General features: G+C 46.2%; 1 protein-coding gene across 4 annotated transcripts in view; it reads left to right on the top strand.

Moving 5' to 3' along the window:
* PBX1 (PBX homeobox 1) overlaps positions 1-27,905 on the top strand; it is a 318,246-nt gene that overhangs the window by 206,021 nt on the left and 84,320 nt on the right. For all 4 annotated transcript variants that reach the window (XM_060297043.2, XM_060297028.1, XM_030848237.3 and 1 more), the window contains 2 exons: positions 19,357-19,601; positions 25,900-26,090. In XM_060297043.2, the coding sequence (XP_060153026.1) occupies positions 19,357-19,601; positions 25,900-26,090 (436 nt within the window). The remainder of the gene's footprint in view (positions 1-19,356; positions 19,602-25,899; positions 26,091-27,905) is intronic.

The raw sequence follows: 27,905 nt of genomic DNA, 5'->3' as shown, positions 1-27,905 counted from the left end.
TTGTGCACTTATCAATTGTTGAAGAGTCTGACAGTTTGGGCTTCAAAATTTCGTGTCAGAGACCATAGAGTTCAACATCTCTGCTGCGGGATTTCCACGCTGTGTTTAAGTGTGGAGAGTGTTTTGGGGGGTTTGTGTCTTAAGGGATAAGCTGGTGAGGAAGAGGATGGGAAGGGCAGGACTAGTGGTCCACACACATCATTTTACAGCCTTTACCTATACCCCCCCCCCCACCTTGCTTCTCCTTCCTCACCTGTGGAGTATCTCTAGAGGGCATTCATGAAGTCGCCATGAGACACCTGCTAAGTGTACTGGAAAGAATTAGGTGTTGGAAACACATGGAAAAGCAGGTGTTGGAAAGAATTAGTTGAGGTGAGGTTGGATGAGAGAGAAGCAGGCCTGGCGAGGGACCTCTGGGGGCAGGGCAGAGGTGACCAGCATCTTTGCAGGGTCAGTGCGGTGAATCCACCTCGAGAGGGAGGTCCAGGACTCAGGAAGGTCAGGAAGTGATTCTCCTAGTATTCCTCATGCTGTGCGGAGGCAGTTTCCTAAAATGTTAGGTCCACTTTGGATTCTTTGATCTTTAAGAAACATGAATAGGAGAAAAGGCTAGATGGCAAGACAGATGAATTTCAAAGGGGGCTGTGATTCTCTATCCTTTAGAAGAGAAGGCCACTGGTTTGTTGAATTCAGAGGGCTGCTCTGAAGAGGATGTGACAGGAAGTTCCTCACAGAGAAGTGACAGAGCAAGAGAAAATAAACTTTAAGTAAGATGTTTTCCTTTTTAAGTCAGGTACAGGGTCCTTTGGGAAGCTTCAACAAATTCAGATTTTTTTAAAAAAATTTTTGTCTCCTCTCATGGAATCTACTAAATAAAGATGTCCTTTCCACAAGCATGTCATTAAATGCCGGCCTCCCAAATGAGATGAGAAGTCTCTGTGGCGGGAGATAGAAAAGACAGCTCCTAGCTGGTTTGGGTTGGTTTAGCATCTTCAAAGTGAGAATGAGTTTCTTAAATTATCAATACGTCCTTGGATTTCTGAGGCCCAGTACAGATTCCTTTGTGATTTCCGTGTCAGCCGTGTCCCCCCTGCGCCTCCAGCCCCCAGTGGGTTGCACAGCACCACGCCGTAGCCCTCACTGTGGTTAGAGACAGCGTGGGCTCTGTGTCACAGATACCGCTGAAGTGGCTTCTGTGACCAAAAGCGAGGGAGGAGTTCACCCTTGGTTACGATTTAGGGGGAGAGTATATTTTCCATGGACCTGCAAAATCTGTTCAAATGCAGTAACTTTAAGACCTTCCAAAGACTGGAAGGGGTAGAGGGAGGCCATGGGCACCAGCTCTAATCTAATTTTTCTCCCAGAGTCATTACCATCGCAAGCATTTCCTTTCCGTCCCCTGTAGGTACACCACATCGCGCCAACAACCCGTGGCCCAGCAGGAATATACAGTATCCTTTGCCAGTGTCGATCAGGGCTTGATTACACTTCACGGCTGTAATTCAAGCCTACTAATCCTCCTCTGCGTTAGGAAAAGAGGCCTGTTCTATTAGATAAGCTGATTACCGTCTGGTGTGTGCTTCATGCCTAGCAAAAGTTGTTTATATGTGGAATTATTGCTGGTTGGAGTCTGTGCTTTACTGCCCCGGGTAAGCTTGCACAGAGGGGTCAGGGAGGGGTGGGGGGATCAGGCTTCACCTCGGATCCGGGAGGGGTGAGAAACAGAGTCTTGATTACAGCTGCTGCTCCCTCAACCTCTGCGCCCGTGGCTAAATATTTACTTTTCTTCTCTGGTACCGGAAGGAACCAGATAAGATTTCAAGAGTCTGAGACTTTTGCCTTCAGGACGCCCTGTCAAAGATCAAGGGTGAAAGATCACTGCCCCAGACTCTTCACGTTTCTGATGAGGTTTGCAGGGCCATCCCAGTGGTGGGGTGTCTCGAGGGCTAAGTGAGAGAGGAATACAGTGGGATGCAGTTGAGCCTGAGGTGAACTCAATAGTCACAGACCCAAGAGTGCCCAACCACAGGGCCGGGATGCCTGCGGAGACCATTTGAATGCTTTCTCACATTCAGAGATGTTTTCTTCAAAGCCACAAAAGCCTTGAAACCACCTTTGTCTCTCCCTCCCAGCCCACCTCTGGTCTGGTGTGCAGCTTGTGGCTTGGGTGCAGGCTATGAAGCCCTGATTCTTCACAGAGGAGGAAGTGCCTGTGTTACAGTTGTCTGCCGGGGGATGTTGGCGGGACGGATGCTGGCTGCACTCTCGTGGTCCCCCTACCCGCACCCCGTTCACTGAAGCAGCTCTTCGGGGAGAGAGGGTGGGGTGTTGTGTCCTCAGATGCAGAGCTGAGGTTCTTTTTAATAGTGGCTCTTAATTGTTTAAGTCCTGCAAGTAGTTGCTGCACTTAACGGCGTGGGGATGAGGTGAGGCTGAAACAGTTACAGGTAAATGTGAACACCTGGTCCCTGGCTTTGGTCCGCCACTGCGCCAGCATATGTTGGTGTCTGTTTGTGTATTTGAATATGTGACAGCCTTTGCTGGAGTAAGGAAATTAGGGTGAATGTCAACACGGCTTAATTGTGATCATATCACAAGCAGAGGCCTTTTGGAGGGTAAACTTCCTCCACACCAGGGCATTTTAATGCTCTATTTGTTTGTCAGCTTTTCTCCATGAAACAGTCCATTCCTATAGGGCAGGCATTTTGTCTTTTATTTCTGTGTCCCCAGTACACATAGTACTTACCTGGCACATGGTAAGCCCTCAAGAAGTGATGTTTTTGATTTAATGAATGAATAACCTAATTACTGTATTTCAGTAAAGAAGAGCTGTACCCAAGAATAAATATAAATTGTTAGCTATTTATCATAGCTCACCGCACGTGTATTCCTTCTCATGCACCTTTCCTGCTATTCTTTCCAGGAAGCAGAGACTCCAAATCCCCAGGGACATGGGTGTTTCCTTCGATGTAAAGGGCATGGCCAGCTAAAGGCAGGACAGCAACACCGCAAAGCCAAGTCACATGTTAGGAAGGACACCGTGACATATGATTTAGGAGGAAGGGCCACTGTATTATGTCTTAACCACTGGGCGTCTGGTCTATGTAACACTTCTGTTTTCTTCTCTTTTTTTTGGCCGTGCTGCATGACTTTTGGGATCCTAGTTCCCTGACCAGGGATCGAACCAGAGATCCCTCGGCAGTGAAAGCGAGGAGTCCTAACCATTGGGCCTCCAAGGAATTCCCAGGGTAATGCTTCTTGATCCACAAACATCTTGAGAGTTATTTTATCTCTCCTTCCCTCTCTACATTTTCTAGGGAAATCGATGTCTTTTAAAGATCAGCATAGTCTCCAAATGGATAAATTGTACCCCCTTGGGGGATTTCTTTTTCTTCCGGACTTAATTTATACTCCTAGGAAAAATCCAGAAGGATCCACACAGAGGGTTGTTGTACAATAACACAGAGCTGTGGAAAGCGAGTGCAAAGTTTTTAAGTCTAATTTCAGCAATGAAAAGTTTCTTTGACGTGCATTGATTAACTTTTTCTTCTTTCATTTTAAGGGATGATAAACCTATGCCTTTAGTATACCCATCATTGGGTACATGGCTTGAACTTCTAAATTTCAGTTAAAATTTAAGACAGGGTATCTACACGAGATCCCAGGATTGTACGTTCCTATGTTCCCAGTGTGTATGTGAGAGAGTGTGGGTGCTGTCACTTAGATGATGGAGGGGCAAGTAATGGGGTCTTTCCACTTCTACACATGAACTGAGTAAATGCTTGGCTATCCAAAAAATAATTGTCTGGGAAAACCATACCTTGAAATTCACCTTAGCATCTTTGAGATAATCTCAGGATTATTTTAGAGTGAAGAAATGACCAGTGATCCTGCAATCCCAGAGACTCTGCCTCTGACCGCAGAACTAGATGTGAGCATTTTCTCACGGGACATAAGCACAGACTAATGCCTTTTGAGAGTCTAGGGTCCTACCAAACACAGAGCTGCATGAATAGCAGTAAGGCAGAGAGCAATTAAGAAGATCTCTGCTTTTTATTCTGTTCATATTTCTTTCCATCCCTGTCACTTCAAGGCTGGGCAACTGTCTCATCTTACATGTGTTGCTGCTGTCCTGAGTTTTAAGACCAGCAGCAAAAGTATTTAGATTTGGGCAGGAAAACAAAAGGGAATTTAAAAGTGTAAGAGTGTAGGTCCACCCACCCCTGCAAAACCGTTAGGTGGCAGCTAGCACCAAGTAGTAGTTTTATACCCTGTATAGGGCTTACATCGGCCGCTTTCAAATGCCACCACGCCCCATCCCTTTTTTAAAACAGCTTTTACTAGCATAGTTAATAAATGCCAAAATCATCCAAATAATTGGCCTTGCATGGAGGTCAGTGGAACCTTAGGGTTCCAGGAACCAAAGTCGGTTTTGGGGGAAACTGCATACACAGCATTTGCATTGGTTTACAGAATTTTTAAATTAGCTAGTTGTTTTCCTAACGTTGTCATGGTTCCATAACGGGTTTGAGATAATGTTTGAAGATGAGAAGGAAAGGCTGAGAATAATTCTATAACTTTTTTATTTTATCCAGGCAAAATGAATATATATATATGTATATATATGTATATATGTATATATATACATATATATGCACATTCAGCCATCTTTTTTACATTTTAATTTTGCTTTTATTCTGCATTCATACCCCATATTATAAACAAGACTTGAACGATCTCTGTCTAATTTCAAAAAGAGAGAGAAGACTACATTCAACCATCTTGATGCGAGTGCTAAGCGCTTCTTTCATTGGAGGACGTCAAAGAACCTTTCTCCTCATTTTTCTATGGGTCTAAGTGTCATCTGGTAGCATATGAAGGCAAAGAGATGGCCCTGCAGTTCTGCTTTGCAAATTGGGAACAGAACCTGGAACTGGAGGGTGTCTCCTACTGTGTGATATCAAACCTTGAAACCAAGGTCACGTGCCAGCAACCCATCTCCACACATTACCAAACAGCAACAGCACAGCACCTTAAATTTCACTTCCACATCTCCTGCCACAAGAAGTGAGGACAAATTCAGCTTAAAAAAAAAAGGTTTGCACAACTGCAAACTGATGGTTTTGGTGTATGAACAATTCTGTGACTTTTCGGTTTACTTGAAGACATAATGGGGCAGAGGGCATTGAAGCTGGGAAAACCACATGTGTGTTGTTAGTAGCTTTTCTTGGCTTAGCCTCTTTCGGGAGAGCAGAGGAAATGAAATTCTGCAAAAGGCAGCATGAAAGTTCACACTGACCTCCAACCTGTGAAAGTTGCCAGCTGCTAATTCAGGCCCTAGCGTCCTGGGTCAGCCCTGTGCTTTCTTCAGGGCTCTGGCCCTTGCTTGCTACCAGCCCGGCTAAGATTGGAGGCGGCTGGGATGTAGAGGGAAGGCCCTGGCAGTGAGTCCACTGCAGAACTAGTTGTGTGCCCATGGGCCCTTCTGAATCTACTGTGCTTCCATTCCCCCATCCGAATAAAGGGGTTAATAATACCCCATAATGTTCAGGTGAGAGTACAAGCAAATGAGCTTATTTTTGGCAAATTGCTTTGAAGTTTCATTCCCCCACAAGAAAATATCCCTGTTTCCATGGCTCCCGTACCATTTGTCCACACACCTATTGCTTTCACTTTGTGTTATCAGCCGATGCTTCTCTTTTCCCCATGATTCTGCAGACTTCTCTTATTTCTGGTCGAGTCTCTCCAGCTGAAATACAGGACCCAGCAGAGAGTAGATACTCGGCATATGTTTGTTGAGTGACTGCTTGACCAAGAGACCAACCTGGGTCCTTGTTGGGATGGCCGTGTTGGTGAAATTGTGCAGGCTGGCAACACTTTGTGCAGGCTGAGAGATTTTTGTTTTAACGGAGCTGTAAGGCTGTCCCAAGACATAAGTGGACATGACCAGTCTGGCAGAGTCAGAGTGTCACTGGAAAGCAAGCAGCTCCCAAAGAGAAAAGCAAAGTTGGCTTCTGAGATGACTGTGTATCTGTCACCCCAAAGAGCACGAGGTCCTGTAAGGGCCTCTGATGAAGTGGGGACAGGTGGGGTCTCCTCTCTTTACTGCAGGGGACTTGCTGGGCAATCAGCACTCTGTACCTCCGTGTCCTCAGCAAAAGAGATGCACTTTGCCAGTGATGTACCGTCATGGAGGGGCCTAGTAGGACCATGGTGACATCAGCCTGGTGGAACAGTTAAGAGATATTTTGTGGGTTGGAGAGATGCCGGCTCACTCAGTAGAAGAGACAACAAGATACCTTTTCAGATAAGTGTAGTAAGAACCACAGTGAATAAGGCCCAGCCTCAGGGAGGCAGATCTTTAAAGGAAAATTAAGATCTCCATCATGTCTCTCTGTCAACTGTTGATGTATTTAGCGAGTGCCTCGTGGTGCTAAATGCTTTTTGATAATGATGGTCATGATGACCACCGTACCTCCCCACAGAGGGAGGGCACCTCCTGTGTGAGAGTTCTTGGTGGGGGGGCAAGCACACAGAAGGAAGGAATGGTCCAGAGAACCTTCTCTCTTCTCTCCCCCACATCCTGACTTTACCAGGATGTAAAAGCAACACCAACAAGAAAAAGCCCGACTGAAAATCAGAGCCTAATCGCTCCCATCTGCTTCAGCGCTGCTTCCCCTTGCTGCCTGCCAGGATGTTTGCCGCAGACGCTCAGTAGCACATTATTTTCGATAAGTTGCAATCATTTACTTGAAATCGACTTCTCCTTTAAGATGTCCCCCTGGAAACTTGAATCGGCATTTGAGAATGCTTGCTCAGGGTAGAATTTGAACGCTTACACTCAAGTGCAAGAAAAGTGAAACCCATTTGACTGCCAGGTGTTTATATTTCCGAGATCTCGGCCACGTGGACTCTGGTGGGAAGAGGGGACACCACGGAGGACAGCCCAGGAGCTCAGAGCCACCGCGGAGCTCATTCCCCAAGGAAAGGCACAGGTGCTGAGACGGGAAAGATTGGAAACGATGGCTTCATGGACTCTTCCCCAGAGCAGAAATGTCACGCCTCTCTTAAGCCAATCCTTTCTTGGTCCCCATGACATGTTTCTCTTTTATGGTGAGACCAGGCTAGTGAGGACTGAAGGCGTGTTTTGCAATCTGGAGCTCATCATCTCAGCATCCTCCCCCCATTCCACCACCACAACCAGCATTTCTTGTTCAGCATTCTCCTCCTCTTGCCCAGGATGAGACTCTAGACACAGCCAGCAGCCCGTCCTGCCTTCCAACCTTCCTCATCAGGAAAAGACTTGGTCCTTTCAGAGGCGACTCAGAACGTTTTGAGAAGCAGAAAAAGCCTCTTGCTTCTCCTGTAGCCTGTGTGCCTGCGGTTTCTGCAGCCCCTGGTGTCTGAGAATGACACCGGCGACTCATTAGCAGCAAGACGTGTGCTTCGGGTGGTTTTTGCAAAGAGTGGTGATGGATCATACACGTACCCTCCCTGAAGGACCCTGACTGACCTTGTGTACATTTGTGAGATGACTGTCTGGGGTCACAGGTGTTGTTTGTGGTCATGGAAAAAGGAAAGCTAATTGGCAGGTGTTTTGAAATGGACCTGGGATGCCCATAAATAGACCGGAGTCCTTCCGCTGGGGAATTTCTGCTACCACCAAAGCGAACGGAGGTGATTTCTTCTCTAAGTGGGCCGCACTGGGATTTCTCTTTCCCTTCTCCCGTGTCCCTCTTCCAGTTCTCTGGAGCTGGCAAATCCAGCAGGCTGGTTAGAGTACAAACATTATGTTACTATGGTGTAAGGAAAATATCCCAATACAAGCTGTATGTAGGTGGGCAAGTTCCAGCAGCCGAAAGTCATCTGTTAGAACTTGGTCTCACATATTGCAACTGCTCTTACATTTGCTTCTAGGATGACAGTTTAGCCTGCCTTAACTTTCCTCTGGTCAAGATGGAATCCCCACTTTGCTTCCTTCGTCACAGAGGTGGCAGAGTACTCTGGGCGGGTTTCCACACGCAGCCACCCCTCACCACCCACCCCTCTCTTTCCTGGTTCAGACTACACTCCTCCAGGCCATCCAACACCCCGACCAGGAGGCCTCTCCTTCCCCTGCTCCAAACTCCAGGCTTCCCAGATCTTCTCCCACTTCTGCTAATAGCCTGAGTGATACCCAAGAGAGGCCCCTCTAATGATCAAGGCTTTTTCTATCTGTTCTAAACCTTCTCTTTTTTTGCAGGGAGAAATTCTCCCCAGTGGCTTCTCAGGTTTTTCTGTGACTTGCCTCTAGTTATTAAATCTGCCTCTTTCTAATTTCCTCTGTAACGTTCTACCCAACAAGAAATCACTCTGCCTTCTAGAGTTCTTTCTTTTTTTCTTAATAGCTTGTATTAGCTTAGATTGGTTGAGCTGCCAAACACAAATAAAATTTAACAAAAACCTCCCCAACTCCCAAGACAACTTGGCTTAAACAAAATGCAAGTTTATTTCTCTCTTACTTTCATATAGTCTGAAGGCGACCACAGACTGGTCTGTAGGATATGAGAACTTCTATCTGGTTTCTCTCTCTAGTGTGGCTTCTGTTCCCCAGGTCAACTCATGGCCCAGAGTGGCTGCTAGAGCCCCAGCCATTATATTCATGTTCCAGGTAGCAAAAGAAAAAGAGAGAAAGAGGCAAGAAAGGCATTCCTTCTTTTTAAGGACGTTCCTAGGAGTTTTATATCTATCTTCTACTCATCTATCACTAACTGGAATTTTGTCACTGGAGGCATGACCACATCTAGCTGCAAGGGAAGCTGGAAATTGTCTTTCCTCCCAGTGACCCTGAACTTAACTAAAAATCAGTGTTCTGTGTCCATGGAGAGGAATGTGTTGGAAGAAACCTGCAGATCATCCTTTTCCTTCATCTTTGTACCAAAGCTCTCTGCCAGGCCCTTTTCCTAGCTGTCCCCTCTCCTAGGTCCCATACAGGAGAGAGACACATGCTCCGTCCCATCTCATATCTCAAGAAAAATATTAGTAGAGTTAAAGCACACATTTACATGAAGTGATCTTATTATTCTCAGTGTTAGTTGCAGTGGTAACGGTAGTCCTGAGATTCAGCGAGTCTTTTCCATCCTCTTATAGATTCAAAGAAATTGTGTTCCAGTGGAGGGAGAAGTAGAAGGACCAAGGTAAAGAGGCCGAAGGGATGGAGACAGCCAGAATGTTTCACCTCATTTCCTGATTCTAGGCCCTGTGTCTGACCCTGACTAGAATTTGCTGTCTGCCAACTGTAATGACATCCCTCTGTCCTTGGTCTGCACACCTCTGTCTGTGGAGGTCATCTGGCAGAGGTGTCCCTTTCCCGCCTGTTAGAGAGTAAGCCTCCTCCAGAGGATGAAGGTGTACTATTAGTAGAAGTATGTGTCTTCTGTGATTTGTGGAATTGGAAATAATCATGAAGCAAGGTAGCTAAGTTATCACTATCTTCTGTAAGGACCCCTCAAAATCAACAGCACGTTGTATTAGGAACCCTGCTGTTGAATTATTCTGTAATTTTCAAAAACCGGAAAGATTTTTGTGGGAACAAAATGCTCTTTTTTTCAAACTTAGTTCTGAGGAAATCGTTTGGAAGGTGGGAGGAAAAAAAAAAAAATTCTGCTATGATTGAACTTGAAAATATGCAAGTCACCGCTAGTCACTAGGAGCTAGAAAAGCATTCGTAGTCCTAAGACAGTGGAATTATGTCAAGATGATAAGATCACACATGATACAAATGTGGCAATATCCAATTATCTTAATATTTTGAGCGTGGAGTTTCTCTGTGCCCCGGCAGAAAGGGATGACTGTGAGGTCTGAATCCCACCCAAAAGTCGAAACTGAAACACATTTCTTCAAACCTTGATCATGAATAGAATCTTTGCTCCCTTCTGGTTATAATTTATTTATTTTTTAATGGAAATTTGAAAGCAGCCATTAAAGAGGACATCCAGGCTAGCTTGTCTGACACAAGGTGAGATTGCTTCAGAGCTGAGTGGTTCCCAGAAGGGTCTTTTCAGCCTTCTAGGAGGATAGCGTCTTACAGTGTGAGCTCTGCCGGGTCAGGATGCTTTCTGACTTAGGTAGACTAAAGCCGGGGGCTCTTGTAAAGAGGGGACACACCAGGCTTCAGAGGAAGTGGGATTCTTAATGTGCTTGGGAAAAGAATAGCAAGAAAGGAACATAAAGAGGGGGAAAGAGGAGAAAAAAGAAGACGACGTTTTGAAATGTATTCTTTGAGCTGAGGATCGATTTCCTGGGCTTGATGGTGTCAGTCTGAGCTTGCCTTGGAAGCACAGCACAGTGAGGCAGGGTGTGTGTGTGTGTGCGTGTGTGTGCGTGTGTGTGTGTGTATGTCTGTACACTCATTAACTTAGCCTGGTTCCTTCTGCCTTGCTGATTCCTAATATATGAAAACCAAACTCTTAACCCTAAATCTATCTTGCTTTCTTATTCTTCCCAAAGGGACCTTTATCGATGGAATTGATTTAGATTTAACCAACAATTGAAAACCTACCAGTTACCAAGCACGGACATGTGCTTTTGTAAAAATAACCTTATTTAATCCTTTAATAAGAATCGTGGCATAGTTGATATTATTATTGACTGTCGGGTGATAAACTGAGCTGAAGGGAGGCAAGGTCATGCAGTGGGAGCCTTGGACCTGGCTTTGTACCGGTGTTCTTCCTTCGTGCCATGTTACAGAGCGGACAGAAGAGGGCTTGGGCCCTTACACTTTGGGAGGATATTGAAATCTAATGGGAGAGGAAATCTGTCAGGAATTAGCACTTGCAGGCAATGTGCTAGGTGCCTAATTGAGACTCCAAGCTACAGAACATTTTCATCTTAAGGCAAGAGAATAGTGAGCGATCTCTCTTTCTCCATGGTCACTTCCTTGAGAAGCTGCCATTGTAGGGAGAAGCTTGCATCTCTGGGATTGCACAGCAAGCTGCCAACCAGTGGCTCCCAATTTCTGATGCTTTTTATGTACAACTGGGTAGGAAGCCGTTTCTTGCATCATGAGCTACCAGGTGCCGTCTGGGCCTCTCGCACCCTGTGCTGGTCCTCCCCGGGGAGCTTTTCTTCTTCTCTCACCCCTTTAAGCATGGCCGTCTGAGGCCAAGCCCAGTGTGACGTCATGCCCTCCTACCAACTTCTGTAATAACTCTTTAGGCCAAGGGGTTCCCCATGCAGCAGTCCAAGCTAGAGCTATTAAGGCCCAGTGCCCCTCACCCAGGCAGCCGGCACCTGTCCAGGAAGGCAGGAGTCTGCTGCCCAGCACATGAGCCTGCTGTCTGCCAGCTGGCCCAGGAGGCTCCGTGTGCCAAGCAGGGGACGTGTGATCGGGATTCATGCCCGAGTGTTTCCTGAGAAGTAGAAAATGCATGTGACCAGGGCTGCCAAAGCCTGGCCCGGAAAAAGGGATGACAAGAAAAGCAAGGCATGTTTTTCTAAAGAAGACCCCAAGATATAAACCACCACCACCACAAAAATCTGTAAAACTATCTCGAGAGTGTCATATATTTGTATTTTCACCTCCTGCCCTAAAACTTCTCAGAAAGCCTTGCACGTAGTAGTGGATGGTAAGTGTGAAAAAATGAGTGTATCATTAAGGTCCCTGCTCGACCAATTTTATTTTGCAACACAGCACAGTGCCTGGTACCAGAGGAGATGCTCAATGAATATTTGTGGGATGAAATGCTTGAGGAATCTCAAAGTCTTGCTGTCAACTGACTAAAGCCCTCAAGTCTCCTTGCTTGGTCTACCTGCCCAACAAACCAAGACGAAAAGTTGAAAGCCCTAGAAGACATCTTATCTTCATGTCTAAACCCCTGGTGATGCCATAAGAAACCCTAGACCCGTGGGTCCCAACCTTGGTGTCCCTAAGCTTCTAAAGGGCTAAGAGACAAACAGCTGGCAGTCCGAGGGTGGCTGTCACACTTGAAGTCTCCATGAACTTGGCCTTCTCATCTGACACATCTGCTCCAGGCAACTGTAGCCTCAGAGATCTCCACCTAGGCTGGATGGTCTCCACTCAGGTGGTAACTCGTTCTTCCATGCTATCCAGAAGGACTGACTGACAGCTATCTCTAATGCTGGTTTGTAAAATTCAGGAAATCACATTGCTAATCGTTTCCATTTGTTGGATGGACAGACTCTTTTCAAAACACACAAAAACGCTTGTCCATCAAACAAACAAAGGGGTTGAGAATTAGGGGGTGAAAAACATTGGGACATACTACCCTGAGCTTCAAGCCACTGACATCAGATGTCGGTCCCATCTTTGGTTCAGAAGAATCAAATTATGTCATCGTTATTTTTCAGCTCTAGCTAGGAATTTATGATTTGTGGGTACAGGTGTGCTTGTGGGAAATGAAGGAAACTGGAGGAAGGAAGAGAGGGTGTGTATCCCTTGGGACTTTTTTGGTTGCCAACCACCAACTCTGACAATATTATGCGCCCACCACAGGCCTCAGGGCAGTTGGTGTAGCGTGCAGGAAGGGACTAGAGGAGTCTAAACCCTGGGCTTCTTGAAGCCAGAGCCCGTGTCTGATGATTCTTGGAAATCCCAGCACCCACCTCATTCCTGGCACCTCAGAGGCCCTCAGTTAGAGATGTAAGTGAACTGAGCATTCCTCAGAGGGCTCACTTTGGGTGACATGGTATGTGTGGCCCCTTCACTGTGGGCCACTCTCAGCCCTCCCAGGAATTCTTCCCCAGGTACCAGTCATGTGCCAGGCTCTCCCCAAAACCCAGAGCCTTCATCGTGGATAATGTTGGCTTACTGGGGACATACCAGGCTGCGCGTTCCGGAGGCTCTGGCTTAATGACTGTGTAGGTTTGCTTACTTAGAATTTTCAGGCTGATATGACAGATGTTTGAAGTGGGGGTGGAAGACGTGACAGAGGGAAAGGCCCTCTACTAGTAGCTGACTCTGGTCCAACTTGTAACTGGACCAGAGGGAGAAAGAGCCCATCTAAGGAACTGCCTCGCCAAGGACAGTGGACCGAGGCAGAGAGCATCGGAGAGTACCATCCTGCATCCTTCCCTCCTTCCCTTTTTCTCATATATTAAGAGATGCTTGAATAGATGCTCAGTGCCAGAGGCTCTGTGTGGTCATAGGGGGGATATGTAGATGTAGGACAGGTTGTCACTGCTTTTCAGAAGCTCACAGCCTTGCTCTCAAGGCGGCAGGTGTGACCTTGGTTGTTCTGAGATGTGCTGTGGCTGTGGTGTAGATAGTACTTGCCCTGGTGGCTCAGAGGCAAGGGAGCTCCTTTTTAGCTGTTGTCTGGGTGGGTTTCATGGAGAAGGACTTTGAGCTGAGATTTGAAATAGGATGGGACTGTAGTAAGTGGATTCTTCTGGCTGAGATGGAAGAGGGCATTCTATCACTCGGCTCAGTGGCTCTAATCATGATGGTCCTATTGGCCGAAAGAAGTAATTGAAGAGGACCAGATTTGGAGGAAATTGTAAAGAAATTAAGAAGTCAGTAGGAACAACTTCCTTCCCTACCTCATATCTGGTTGTCTTCTGCCTAGAGTGTCAGTCATGACCTAGGCCTCAAAAGACAGTTTGTGTGTGCGTTTGTGTGTGTGTGCATACACGCACACATACGCAGAATTGAAATAGCATCCACTTGCCTACCATTTGTGACAGTCAGAATCCTAACGTTGTAGTAGAGGGTAAAGCGTCTAAGAGTTGAAGACCTAGATTCTAGTCGTGGCTTGTCCCGTTTGCTTTGATTTGGGGGAAATTACTTTGCCTTTGTAACCTGCAGTTATCTACTCTCTAAGTTTGGAATATTCCTTCATGTTTTATAAGGTGATGCAATTCATTGCGCACAAGTACTTTCTGAACAAATAAAAGGTGTTAACTGTGATATTTTCAGGAGGCAGGCACTTTGTTCTATTTCTAAAAAATGCAAGGACAATGGATTTCTGTCCCAGTACTTCTGTCCAAAGTTCTGACCCCCTGGGAGATGGCAGAGCAGGGCTGGGGGTGAGGCTGGCAGAGCTTCCCTCCCCCAGCTTTCCTGGTCATGTATGTTGACGAACAGCTCGTGGACAGTGGAACAATTGCATGGAGGTTAAGTCTCGTGCCTTCAAATCAAGCAAAGAGGTTGGCCAGAAAGTGTGAGGGCTCCCATCCTGGGGAGAACGCCTCATGCCCTTTCCCAAACCGCCTGTCTGTTGGCTGTCTATCTCTATCATCTCTCTCTATCTCTCAGCCCGGCTTTGGGTCCCTGGACTGCTGTCCGAATCTGAAGACAGCCCTCTCTGTAGATCTGCCCTCCTCCCCTGCTGCCTGCCCCAGACGTGGAAGTATGAATCTAAGCGGGGGGGCATTTTCCCCAGCTCTGAAATAACCTGGGACAGGAAACAGCCGGACCCTCCCAGTCCAACCAGTCCTTGGTGAAGAAAGAGTGCCCTCTAGTGGGTATTGTCTGGAGCTGCTCCGGATCCATGTCACAGCTCAGCCAAGGACAAAACAACCCGCTCGTGGCCCTCCTGCCAAGGATCTCGAAACTGCCTTTGGGTTCGGTTTGTTTTTCTCCTTGTGTGAAGAAAAATAAAGAAAGAACAGCGGGAGACCAGTTGTGAGAGCAGCTCCGACAGTGCTCTGACAGCCTCCTTATCTTGGGAGGTTCACCAAAGAACCCCAGGGCCAGTGATGGCAGCAAGGTAGACCATGACATCCGGTGCTTTTTAAAGGGCATGTGACAATTTCTATATACATCACTTACCTGTCTTGGCCGGTCTCTTCCATGAGGGGTTAGATTTGTGAGAAGGAAACTCTATTGAAGAATGATTACCGAAAGGGTTAAATATCTTGTCGGGTGACCCTCCGTGGAGAGCAAATCCACCGCAGTTGATTCCATTTTTGGTAGTGGAAGTGTACAGATCTGACTATTAAAACCCTGTATGTACTGGCATAAACACGGGAATTTTCCCTTTAAAACCTGTTTCAGTAAAAGCTGTTGGGTAGGGAGCATAGAGGGGCGGGGGCTAGGGAGGGCGCAGGACACCCATCAGGGGAGCAGGAACCTGATCATATGTGATGGTTGCTGGATTAGGTAACAGCTCCGCTGGTTGAAATTGGATCTTGGAGGGTGAGTGTTAACATCTCTGGTGTCCCGGTGAAAGGTTCATTTGAGACCTGCATGGTGCTACAGAGATAAAAAAGGAGCTTTTAAATAATCATTTTGTCTCCTACTTGCCAGAGTGCCGGCTTCAAGCAGTAAATGGGTAGCATCACTCTGCTTAGACATATCGGCCTTTTCGTTTATTTAATGTTGGTGGGATTTTTTTTTTTTTTTTTAACTCCCTGGCCGAACAGTTTCTCATACCAGTGAATCTCAACACCCATTTTTTTTTTTTTTTTGCGGTACGCGGGCCTCTCACTGCTGTGACCTCTTCCGTTGCGGAGCACAGGCTCCGGACGCGCAGGCTCAGCGGCCATGGCTCACGGGCGCAGCCGCTCTGCGGCATGTGGGATCTTCCCGGACCGGGGGACGAACCTGTGTCCCCTGCATCGGCAGGCGGACTCTCAACCACTGCACCACCAGGGAAGCCCCAACACCCCTTTTTATAGTGGTACGGATGCTGCTCCTTCTGGGCAGAAACCTGTACATGCAGTGTTGTTTATTGGTCCATCCGGGCCTCTGCCCAGCACACATACACAGTCCAAGACCCTCAGACAGAATCTTCCATGTAAAATAGTGGAAGAGGAAAGTTTTCTTTTGTTTATATTGTGTGTGTGTGTGTGTGTGGATAGTTATGGTGGTGGTTCTGACACATACTCTGAAATTTCTATTTTCACAATCATTTGAGTATAATTTAAAGGGTATAATTTGGAGAAGACTGTTGGGTTTTTTGTTTTTCCACATTTTTCTGTTCCTTTATTTTCTTCAGATCTCTGGTTTGGGGCCAATTTATGTGTCCTGAACTCTGAATATAAGTGCAAGCACCATTGATGTTATGGTACATTGTATTTCTAGCATACCAATTTCTTCTTGGCCACATTTAGAAATCACTTATATTAAATCTCAGTGAATCCAAATTTCTTTTTGAAGAGTATTTGTTTACAGGAGTCATCAAATTATATAAAAGCTAAGCGAAATGATAACACTCTTACTCTGCGTGTGTGTGTTTTTTTCCCCCAACTAAATGTATCTTTCGTACCTGAGGGGGGAAAAAATAAGAGTCAGTATAGATTACGGCTTCACCCTCTGTGCTAGTCCTGGAACTTCTTTGGTGGGTAGGGGGTTAACGCTGTATCCTTTCAGTGTCCTTGGCCAGCTTTAGCAACTTGCTCTCTTATTTCATTTAAAACCAGTTAGATTTCAAGACCAAGAAAAATATTAATTAGGTAGGTGTACAGAGTTTGTGTGGACGTTTCGTGCTTCCCGTTGATTGTTTAAATGAAAAAGTAGGGCATGGGCGTGGGTGCAACTGAGAGAGGCTGGAAAGAGAAAATATTCTCAGAGGTAAATATTGGGCACATGGGAAATACTAGTAGGAACATGCCCACCTAGTCACCTACCTGGTACCTGGAGGGACTAGTGCCAGCACTTTGGTCTGTGCATGCCTGTCTCTTTGCCTCTCTTTCTCCTCCCATAACGCATTGAACTTTGCTAGAGGAGCAAGCTAATGGGGTGAGCAGGTCAGTCTGAGGCACAGGTGCTGTCTGACGATGCTCATCACCACCTCAGGTAACGCAGTGTTTAGGTAGCCCTAGGAAAGTGCGTCTTCACCATTAAGATGACATGATTATTTTTTGCTTTGCTACCATTGTTGCGACCAGAAACCATCACAAGATCTGTCAGTGCTGGATCTGTCAGGAAGGATTGTTATAGAGTGATGAGGAAGAAGCACTTGGAGGCATCACTGCCCGGCTCCGGAGTTAACCAGCCTCAGCATCTTGGGGAGATTTCCCGTCAGCCAAAGTTTGCAGCCTCTTCTGGGATACACTGGCCATATTAGTGTCAAGTTTTGCCTCAGCACCAGTTTTTTAATGATCAAGCAAAAGTGCAACAATTACAGAATGGCTCAGAGTTGATCTTCTTTTTCTTTTTTCGTTTGTAAATGGCCCATTGATATTTGTCGTTGGTAAAGTAATGAAAATTCATTCAATAAAATTCACTGGGGAAACATCCATAAACCCCACGGAAATGCCCTCACCTGGAAGAATTCACTGGGCTGTACAGGCCAGGAAGGAAGGGTTCCTGGGCTCTAAGCCCAGCTCCTTGCGGGGTCACATTCTTTCCCCCACCTTTAGGGACTGGTATTCAGGAAATGGTTACTGCATTCATTTCCTTTCTTAAGGAAACCTTTGTTAGTGATATGTTCTTCTGAGGACTTTGTAGATCTGAGTAAATAAATTCAAGGAACTGAATAACATGACTAAATCTTTATTATTCTAAGATCAAAGGGACAGTTTCCCATTACAAAAAAAGGATGTCATTGGAAAAAGGTCCACAAAATAAACCTCCAGGATCCCCTAACCTGTGCCATTAACAATGTAGCAATTTTCTTTTAGTGCAGCAGAATATTAAAAATTCAGATGCAAGAGGAGAACCTGGGTCCTGAAGTGTGGCTTGTTGGGCGTCAGGGAGGACTTCCTTCTTTCATCCCCAGCTAACTGCCTTCCCCACATCCTCCTTTCCCTCCTCCCGTCCTTTCTTACTTCATAGGGTGTGGGGGGCACGTGTCCCTACCCCGTGCCTTTAATCCTAACCGCCAGCCCTGGTCCACATGACTTGACCTTCCACTTGACTGTCCCCTGTTTCATGAAAGCAAAGCTGCCGTTTTCCTTTTAGCACAGGAATCGGGCTTTCCTTTGAAACAGCTTCCAAGGTTGCTTCTTGTCATGCCTGTTAGAAGCCAGGAGCATGTGGACACAGCCAGCAGTTATGCTGGTATTATACGTGATGAAATGCCCTGAATGTCTACATGTCCCCTCGGATTGAGCTCAGATCCACCTTCCCTGTCACAACCCCGTGGGGCTGCCTTGCTAGGCTCAGGAGACAACTGCACCTGGCACCGTCCCCGTGGTGCTCACCAGATGCATCCCGGCTGGAAACAGCTCTGGGCTCTCTGGCTGCACCAGTGTTCACATACCCACCAGGCTGCGTAGACCCTGCCATCTCCGTCCCCAAGATGTGAACCAGCATGGGACGCCTTCTCCTCTGTCTTTAATCGTGTTCCTCCTTTCCTACTCTCAGTTTGCTTTTAATTGGAAATTCTTTTCGTGTTCGCTCTCAACAAAGACTTGGCTGCTGACAAGTAAACTGGGCTCAGATGAGTGATTTACTTTATGGCAGGTTGTATGAAGGTAGTAAAAAGAGACTGCCTAGCTCTTCTGCTGATTTACTAAATCGCTTGATCTCTTTCAGTCCAAATCACCCCCTCATCCCCCGCAAATGGTCATGGTGTTTTAATAAAAAGCAGAGCCTCTAACAGAGCTGAGCCTTCTCCATCCTATCAGAATACTGGCTTCTCTGAATCCCCGAGACAGCTTGTTAAAAGGACCTCACCCTTGTTTGTACCAGGATGGAGTTCTTATCACCTGGAACAGATTGATCTCAATGTGGGGAGATGGAAATCCTTAGTCCAGGGGAGAGGTTTAACACTTCCCTCCAAATTAACTGGATTTGCCTGGCTTAGATCATTTGGGAGATGAAAATTTAGGCTGATCGAATATTACAAAGTCAATGAGTATAAAACCACAACGTCACAGAAATCTAAAATTAGAAATGAAGAAGGAAATGCTTTTCCTTGAATTAAAATTTGGCAGTTTGGGGATGAAAGTGAAAACTATATTGCTATCATTAATTTTTTGTAGATTTGAAATTTCTTTCACTGGTAAAATATGCATAACCTAAAACTTATCATTATAACTGTTTTTGAGTGGACAGTCCGGTGGCATTAAGTACATTCGCATTGTTGTGCAGCCGTCACCACCATCCATCTCCAGAACTTTTTCATCTTCCCAAGATGAAACTCTGTACGGGTTAATCACGAACTCCTTATCTCCCTCCCTCCCGGCAGCCCGTGGTACCCACTGGTCTACTTTCTGCCTCCATCAATTGGACTATGCTAGGTACCTCATAGGATGGGATATAATTAATTTGGGGAACGAAGCAAATCTCTCCTTGCATTTTCTCCTCCTCCAATCCCTCTCTTTTTCCAACCCATTGCTCAGATGCCATATTGCAAGTAATTTGAGACTTAGCCAAACGATACATTGGGAGTTTTTTGTTGTTGTTGTTAACCTTTGCTTCGTTGGGTTACTCTTAACACCTCCCCACTCTTTTGGGTCTTCCCGCAGTTTTGAGTATCCGGGGAGCGCAGGAAGAAGAGCCAACAGACCCCCAGCTGATGCGACTGGACAACATGCTGCTGGCGGAGGGGGTGGCCGGGCCAGAGAAGGGTGGCGGCTCGGCCGCGGCGGCTGCGGCGGCGGCAGCTTCTGGAGGCGCCGGTTCCGACAATTCGGTGGAGCATTCTGATTACAGAGCCAAACTCTCACAGATCAGACAAATCTACCACACGGAGCTGGAGAAATACGAGCAGGTAACCACAGCCCTTCACACACAGCCCTGGGCCCCCCCAGCCCTTCAGGAAAAGGGCGGAGGCATCAGGAAACTCAGGGCTGTGGGCGCCGAGGCGGGCAGCCTTTCCTGGAGACTGACATCTGGGGTCCAGCATCTCCGGCCTCACCCCAGAGCCACTTGCTGAACCTGAGCCCACCGAGTCCTTGGTGTCCACTGTTGAAAACCCGGGCAAACTAGAGATAAAGCCATTAAAAAAAAGTCGAAGTTGTAAATGATGATTTCAGAAAACATCCATAGTCAATATAAGGAAAACTCAGTTCCTGGAGCTCTGGAGTGTTTCCCTGTGCACATGCAGCCCCGGGGCTCTCAGGGTCACGAGCAGAGGGTCATGGTGCTCATGGAATCCTACGGGAACGGACACTAAAGTCCCTCGCTCTACCTAGATTCAGTTCAAATGGGAGTCAAACATGTTCTGCTTTTTATATATGGTATGCAATACGAGACACGCCTCCCGCTATAAGAAGAGTAGAGGGTCTCAGGGGACCCCTGGAGTCAGACAAAGTTGAATTCCAGTCCTAACACTCCACTAAATGGTCTCTGGGATCCAGTGGTCCACATACTATACCCTAAAAGCTGGGGGTTTTTGGCAAAGAGCTGTGGATTTGGAGTCTAGGATATCAAAGAGCCATAAAAATCATATGAAGGAAAGGCTAAGAAAGGCTTTAAGTCATAGAACAGTATATAAATGTTGTACGGTATTCTAATTAAAATAGCGCCCCTCTCTACTAGAGGACCCCCCCCACACACACATACACACACGTGAATTTTTTTTAATTAATTTATTTATTAATTTATTTAATTTTTGGCTGCATTGCGTCTTCGTTGCTGTGCGTGGACTTCCTCTAGTTGAGGCAAGCGGGGGCTACTCTTCGTTGCGGTGCGTGGGCTTCTCATTGCGGTGGCTTCTCGTTGCGGAGCAGGGGCTCTAGGCGCATGGGCTTCAGTAGTTGTGGCACGTGGGCTCAGTAGTTGTGGCTCACGAGCTCTAGAGCACAGGCTCAGTAGCTGTGGCGCAAGGGCTTAGTTGCTCTGCGGCATGTGGGATCTTCCTGGACCAGGGCTTGAACCCGTGTCCCCTGCATTGGCAGGCGGATTCCTAACCACTGCGCCACCGGGGAAGACCCCACATGTGAATTTAAATATCAATATTGTGTCCTCTGGTCAGTATGAGCAATACTACTTTATTAGGAGTCCCTTAACATCAGGCTGTCCTCCCATTATTTATAGATACATTTGTTGTCATCTCTTTGGATGTGACATTGTCCTGAAGTTCTAAGTTAACTTACTTCCATTGAATTGTTAGGTTTATGGCTTTCTTTTCTTTTTTAAGGGTCACAGAAGAAGGGGGAGAAAAAGCAAAAAGTGGAAGACCCTGTCCACTTACGACTGTCTAGGTAGAAGGCAAATGCAAACTTAATAGAAAATTTAAATTTTAAAATAGAAATAGGCATTTTAAAATTTAAAGTGAAGAAAGTTTCATTATTGCACTCCTATCTACCTTTGAAATGGATTTCTACAAAGTCCCTTCTTTTGTGAGGGAAAACGGTGTGAAGCTGGAAGCCAAGCGTGGTGAATTTCAGCCATCAGACAGGTGTAGGGAGGGTTCAAGGGGAGGAAAATAAAAGCAATCTTGTGGTAAGAACCTGTGGATCATCACCCTCCACCTTCCTGGGAAAGAAAAAACATTCTTAACACGGTGTAGGCTCATGTAGACGTTTCCTCAGTTCCCAGGAGAGGCTGAGCTCAGGTAAGCTGGCTGATCTATGACAGCTTCCCTACCTGGGCCATCATGTTAGGGTTCAGAGTCTGCCCCAACTAATGGGATAACTTGGGAAGACACATGGGGACGTTTGCTGACAAGGTCCCTAGCTGGCCTCTTGGGTTCTTCCTACTCTGTGCTTTCCCTATTTTACCTTCACTGCTAAGCTTGGCCTCTGGCATAACAAACTATCTTGACCTAGTATCCAGGTTAACTCATGCCAAACTCCAGGGGTACACGACGAGTGTGGCTTCCTCCCTAAACCCATAACTGGCATGGATGTTAGGCTGGATGGCGTTTAGAACTGGCTTTCTTCTTAGCTCAGGTTGCCAGCAACATAGACGAATGGACCCTTTCCTTGATTTAAGCCCCCCCTTGTCTCACTCTTCCATCCTCATCCAAAATGACTAAAGCACTTCTGTCAACTTAACGGCACTTGTTCCTCAAGGTAATTTTAAGGCTGGGTCCTCCAGACAGGTACTGTCATCATCTTCATTTCGATACAGCTGAGGAACTGGAGGTCAAAGAGGTTAGGTGATGTATCTGGGTCACACATCCAAAGGAGGGACAGAGTTGGCCCTGGAAGCCAGATTTTGACCCTTAGCCCAAGGGCTCTTATTGGAACAATACCCAGCCAGCCGCACTTAATGTGGAACAAGTGTGGACGTCTGTAGACAATGAAGTAACCGGCTTGACCTCTCTGTTACTTTCATGGACTAGATTGATGCTCTCTAAGAGAGGCTAGTGATAAAAAAAAGTATTCTTCTTCAGAAACTTCTCATAGATGGCTACCTATTCTAAATAATAATCATGCTGGAAATTGGGAGCTTAAGGAAAAGCTCCATCAGTACAGAGCAAATTAGGTAAATGTAGTAGCAGTCTGTATTTGTTATTCTTCAAAAACACTAAAAAATCATTTCCTTATTTCTTTGGGCATTTTCTGGGTAAGAACTGAATACCGTTTAACATACTCTATGTGCTTAATAATTTATTAATATTAGTTGTATTGTTAATTATAGTAAATAGATTATAAGGAAATTATGCCATTAACCTTCTAGCTAGTATGTCTGAGAGACAGATCTTCTTCATTGTTTTCTGTAAGCATTCCTTGCGGGAGCTTCCTTAAAAATAGGAAACCTTAGGAAAAATGTCAGTCTCTGTTTTAGTAGTACCTAGATGGTTACCAGACTGACTATTTAAGAGTTGATTCTGTTGTTTTGGTTTGTTTTGTTTTGATTTTAGTTTGGTGATGGTAGATAACCAGAGGATCAGTTAGCTTTCCAGTAAGTAGCTACCATAACCCTACTCACCCATCCCCCACCTCCCCCCCCAAAAAAACCCAACATGAGTCAGCCATTGTTTCACCCTGAGGTTATTAGATAAAGAAGGCGTCTAGAGACTTTCATTCAAAAGAAAAGAAGGAAATTGTTTTCTTCATTAAAAGGGGCTGGTAAAACACTTTTTCAGCAGATCATGTTGGCAGCAAAGGTATTTAAGAGCTAGCATATTCTAATAGATAAAACCGTGATATCCAGAAACCTGAATTTTGTTCCAAGTGCTATTCTAAGAAACGATACTCTTGTCGTTTTGCAGAGTTCTTCACTTTTCAGTTTTCGTGAATAATGCTGCCAGGGCATTGACAAAGCTGTCTCTAAGGCCGAACCCAGGTGGGTCAGGTCCACTCACAGCCAAGAAAGTCTTAAAATCCCAGTCACATTCGTTGCTGAAATTGGCAGCCGAATCCAGTTTGAAGCAGTAAGCGAAGAAGGTGGGCTGAAGAGAAGTGCAGGAAGGAGGCTTCAAGTCTAGGATTAAATTGCTTAAACTCAAGCAGGATTTTCTAAGAGAGCTTCTCTTGGGTAGGCTGCTCCCAGAAGGGCCTTTGCCCTGGAACTTGGGACGTCTCCTTTCAGAAAGCGTCCGTCCGCTTTCTGGGGGCAGCTGGAGGGGTAGCTCCAGGAGGTGTACCATCTTTCGGACAGTCTGCAGCAGAGTGTCCTCTGTCACAGAAACCTTCAGCCGGCGAGGGTCCTATTTAATGAACGATTGTCATCCCCACGCTTCCCAGTTCCATCAGGAGCGCCTGGCTACATGGGAGCAGCACAGCTTGTGAAGGTGCCGAGCTTGGGGGAACTGAGGAGGAGACGTGGGTAGTTCAGGTCCTGGAAAAATCTGGATCACTGTGTTCTGTCTGTCTAAAATGGACTTGGAACTCCTCTGCACTGTCTGTTGCGTGTTCCCGAGCAGCTGTTGAGCAGCTGTCTTGCTGCACCTCAGCAGTGGGTGAAAAGACTCCACTGTCTGTTTGGGGCAGAGCAGAGAGGGGCCCGGGATCCAATGCCCTAAATAAGCACCAGGTATTGTGAGTATTTTTATTCACCGTAATGAAGCACATCATGATTAGCCGAGCACTGTGGCTCCCCAGCAGAGAGCAAGTGCACTTGACAATACCTCCTTCACATCCAGTCCCTCCTCCCTGTGAGCCCCCATTGCGGGGGGAGGCTGCAGCCCAGCGGGGGATGAAGCGTTTCTCCGGAAAGCCACTTAGGATGCCTGCCGTGTGCCTCCCCCCACCACGCCCCACCCCGATTTCTTATAGACTTGCCGCCAACTCGCTGCCAGGTTTTATCTCCCTCCCTTGTTGAGGTTGGGGAGAGATGAAGCTTATACTAAGATCTTGTGTTTAGGTAGCAGTTTTCTTAGTAAGAGCAAACTGCTATTGGACCTGATCTTCTGTGGATTCTGTCTGCAGCATATGCCTGCAGCCTAGAAAGAAGGTATTTGTGACCCCCTTTAGTTTTACCACGGGGCGAGAGGTTTGCCCAATCGTGATCCTGTGCTGGGTTTCTAAGTTCTCTGTACTTTGAAGCGATGATAATGACACAATTTATGTGGCCAGACACAAAGAGAGTAACTCATGTAGTCCTTACCACACCCTTTGAGGTACTGTCATCCCCATTTCACGAATAGGGAAGACGAGATACAGGGATCTTACATAACTAGCCAAGGCCCCAGAGCGAAGTGAGTGCCAGCGCAGGATCTGAACGCAGGCAGTCTGTGCTCTTAGCCCACTGCTACGTTCATGTGAGTGACTTACTCCATCTGCAGGTCACTGCACAAGAGCATGGGCACTGCTAGCCTTGCTGAAGGGTTAGGAATGATCAAATCCACTCTCGGACAAATAACACGAAGTACTGAGTAGTGAAAGGATTTACCCACATACTCACGGAGGCAGGTCAAAACCCAGGCCTCCCAGCCCCCAGTGTAGACACAGCCCAGTGGACGCGTCTGCCTTTGTATCTTTGGCCAGCCGACCTCAAAGGATATCTTGGAGAAATGAACTGTAAATATGTTATTGTTACTGCATAATTGACAGCTAGGAAGGGCTTGGTGCTGTAAAAAACAAGGGCAATGCAGGGTTAGCCTCAATGGGCGTGTTTCCACTGTTAATATTAAGTTGAACCCTTTGAGTCCTTAGTTCTTCAAGTCTCACAGCATCAAGTCGCCCTTTTTTGTGAACAGTCTTATACAGTTTTAGAACATTACTGTGAGTTAACCTGTGAGTAGATATTTTATTGAATGTTCACTAATAAAACCCGACTACCGAGATGATAAGTAATAGTAACTAAGAGAAAGGGCAGTGGTGCTCTAAGGAGCAGATTCAGGGTCTGGGAAAGAACAGACACCCTGGCCTGGATGCGGATGTGTTCAGGTCCTGCCTCAGCTGCTGTTTTTTGCTGTGGGTCCTTCATCTCTTGGAGCCAGTTTTCCCAACTGTAAAATAAGGAGGTGGGAAAAATGATCTCCAGTTTCACTTCCAGAGCTGAGAGTATGTTGGTCTCTAACCTGAGAGTTTTCCTTTCTGGAGGGATAACTCCTGAATCCTCTAATTCATATTTGGATGCCGTTTTTTTTTTTTTTTAACCTATTCCCTTTGTGTTATAGACATAGCAGATCTTCAGAAGACCGGCATAGGAGGGAGTCCTTACGATAAAAGTAGAAGTAGAAATAGATGGATGAGAAATCTCCCAGAAGAGTTATCAGAGCTTTTAAGTCCATGATTCCACTCTTCGGGCTGTTTATGCTGAATTGAATATTTGGAAGCTTTAACATATCAGAGATAAGGGCAAGACAGAAAGTTCATGCTATATTTGGCCCCAAACTCTCTTTGACTGTTAACAATGGGGTGAAGGGTTGTGAAGTGTGTTTTATACTAGTGTCCGTGTTCTCATCTTTCATAGTAGTAAAATCATGAAAAATACTTAAGAATTTTCTTTTCCCTTTAAAAAAATCCACAGCATGGCCAAAAATTATAATCAAATGGGCGGAAAGGGATTTCCAGGCATCATTTATTTTTTCCGATTTGACAGAATGCCACAAACTAGCCCACTTTCCTTACCTGCACACGTCTCTAGCAAAAGACCTACACAGCCTCACGTCAAGCATGCTGAGGCTTGGACCCTCCCCACACCCCACGTGTGTCATCCTGCCGTTGCAGGCCTGTAATGAGTTCACCACCCACGTGATGAATCTCCTGCGAGAGCAAAGCCGGACCCGGCCCATCTCCCCGAAGGAGATCGAACGGATGGTCAGTATCATCCACCGCAAGTTCAGCTCCATCCAGATGCAGCTGAAGCAAAGCACGTGTGAGGCCGTCATGATCCTGCGTTCCCGGTTTCTGGATGCGCGGTGAGTCCCCAGGAGGGGTCTGTCCTTGGGGAGAACCCACTGATCCAGGGTTGGAATCCACGGCGGGCCCTCTCCAAAGACTCCGTTGTCATCATGTTCAAGGCTAAGCCAAGTGGTAGCCTGAGAAATGTTCTTAGTCAGAGAAAGGAGTGCTGAGAGGGTGGATGGCCATTGGTCTTATACGGCTCCAGGAAAATGTGTCATGGGCGGGGGTATTCTTTATGGCCGCTGCTTACTCACTCTTCATGAGAAGCAAGGATGACTTAGCTACAGGGACAGAAAAAGCAGGACTTTTTGTTTTCATACCGCTAGGTGTCTCTTTCACAGGAATAGTTTGTAACTATGGGCCCATACAGGTCTTGCTAGATAGTGCAATGACCTATTTTCTCCCAGAAAGTTCTGATTGAGAGCTGGGAATCTTTGCCACAGTATATGTAGGCAGAGAGGGCACCCAGTTCGAGTCAACAAATATTTATAACTAGATTACCATGTGTCCTACTCTGGGCTGAGTTTTAGGGGCACAGAGATGAAAAGATGAAGAAGACATGGTCCCTTGGGCGTAGAGGGGCAAGGGACTGGTCTGATATGGGCCAGATTTTCAATCAAGATTTGATGTTTTCTACCTGACATTAACTTGTGACCTAATTTGTGAGGTCAAAGAATTCAGTTGAAATCACGGATAGAAAGGTCCTTTACGACAAAAACTGAGACTATAGAACAAATAATCAGTTCTTGGTCCTCCTACCCTCTAGACCAATGGATTTGTACAAATCCCTTTGATTTCTTTGGCTTCTGTTATCCAGCCTGTAAAATGGTGATATCATATCTTTCATCTACTCTAGGGGAGTGTGTTGATAATTGATCTAATAAATAAGTTTTCAGAGTGTGGATATCCTTTGTGATCTACAGTTCATCTTGAATTAGCCATCTTCTATAAATGCAGATTTCATCATTCATTGTTTCAATTCCTGAATATAATCCCAACATATGATTTTTATTATTGAAACATTAGGTATGTCAGGGTCATATACCATTTAATAATCTGTAGTTTTGTTCCTTTTCATTCAGATACCCAAATGCTCTGCTTTTTAAATTTTTTCACCCCGGAAATCATGTAGTATTCAGCTCTCTTACCTGTACTTTTCTCTCCCTTCACAAGTGTGGTCTTTACAGTTCACAGACCTCTTTAAAACTCCTGGCGCCTCCTAAACTCCCTTTTATTCATTGTGTTTTGGATCACGTGGAATATGAAATAAGAACGCCAGCTAGCAAACTGGATCTCTGGGCTAATAGAATTCCATAGAGTAAGTCAAGAGAAAGTACAAATGAAGAGAGCTGTTCCCAGCAGAGCATGGTGATGAGTGGGGGAATGCACAGGCCCTCCGAAGCAGGACCCCACCCCCCACCCCCCCACCCCCGCCGCCGTGCATCGCCCTCGCCCCGTGGCCTGCTGCCAGCCTGGCTTCTTTAAAGCAGGCCGTTCCGCACGGTACAAAGTGCAAGTGACTGGTGGCCTGTGTCTGGGTCTTTCCCCTGTGCTGTGGCCGCTGCCACTCTGCATGTGTTGTTTACATCCCCATGGTAACTCCCCTCGTTAAAATGCTGGAGTTGGCATTTATGTTGGCAGATACTGAAAAAAAAAAAAGAAAAATTGGGCCCAGACTGGGTTCTTTTCAAGAAAGAAATCAGAGAGAAGGGAGGAGCAGAATCATTTTCTCATAGGATTTCTTCTCTCAGTAACTCTGCTGTGGCCAGCAGAAGGTCAGACTCTAAGAGACGCGAAACTAGGCGAGCTTTGTACACAGTTCCTTTCAC

The sequence above is a fragment of the Globicephala melas genome, chromosome 1 (genome assembly GCF_963455315.2).
Source record: "Globicephala melas chromosome 1, mGloMel1.2, whole genome shotgun sequence".
NCBI lineage: Eukaryota > Metazoa > Chordata > Mammalia > Artiodactyla > Delphinidae > Globicephala > Globicephala melas.
The sequence above is the reverse complement of the archived record's forward strand: the minus strand, read 5'-3'. Positions and strand labels throughout refer to the sequence as shown.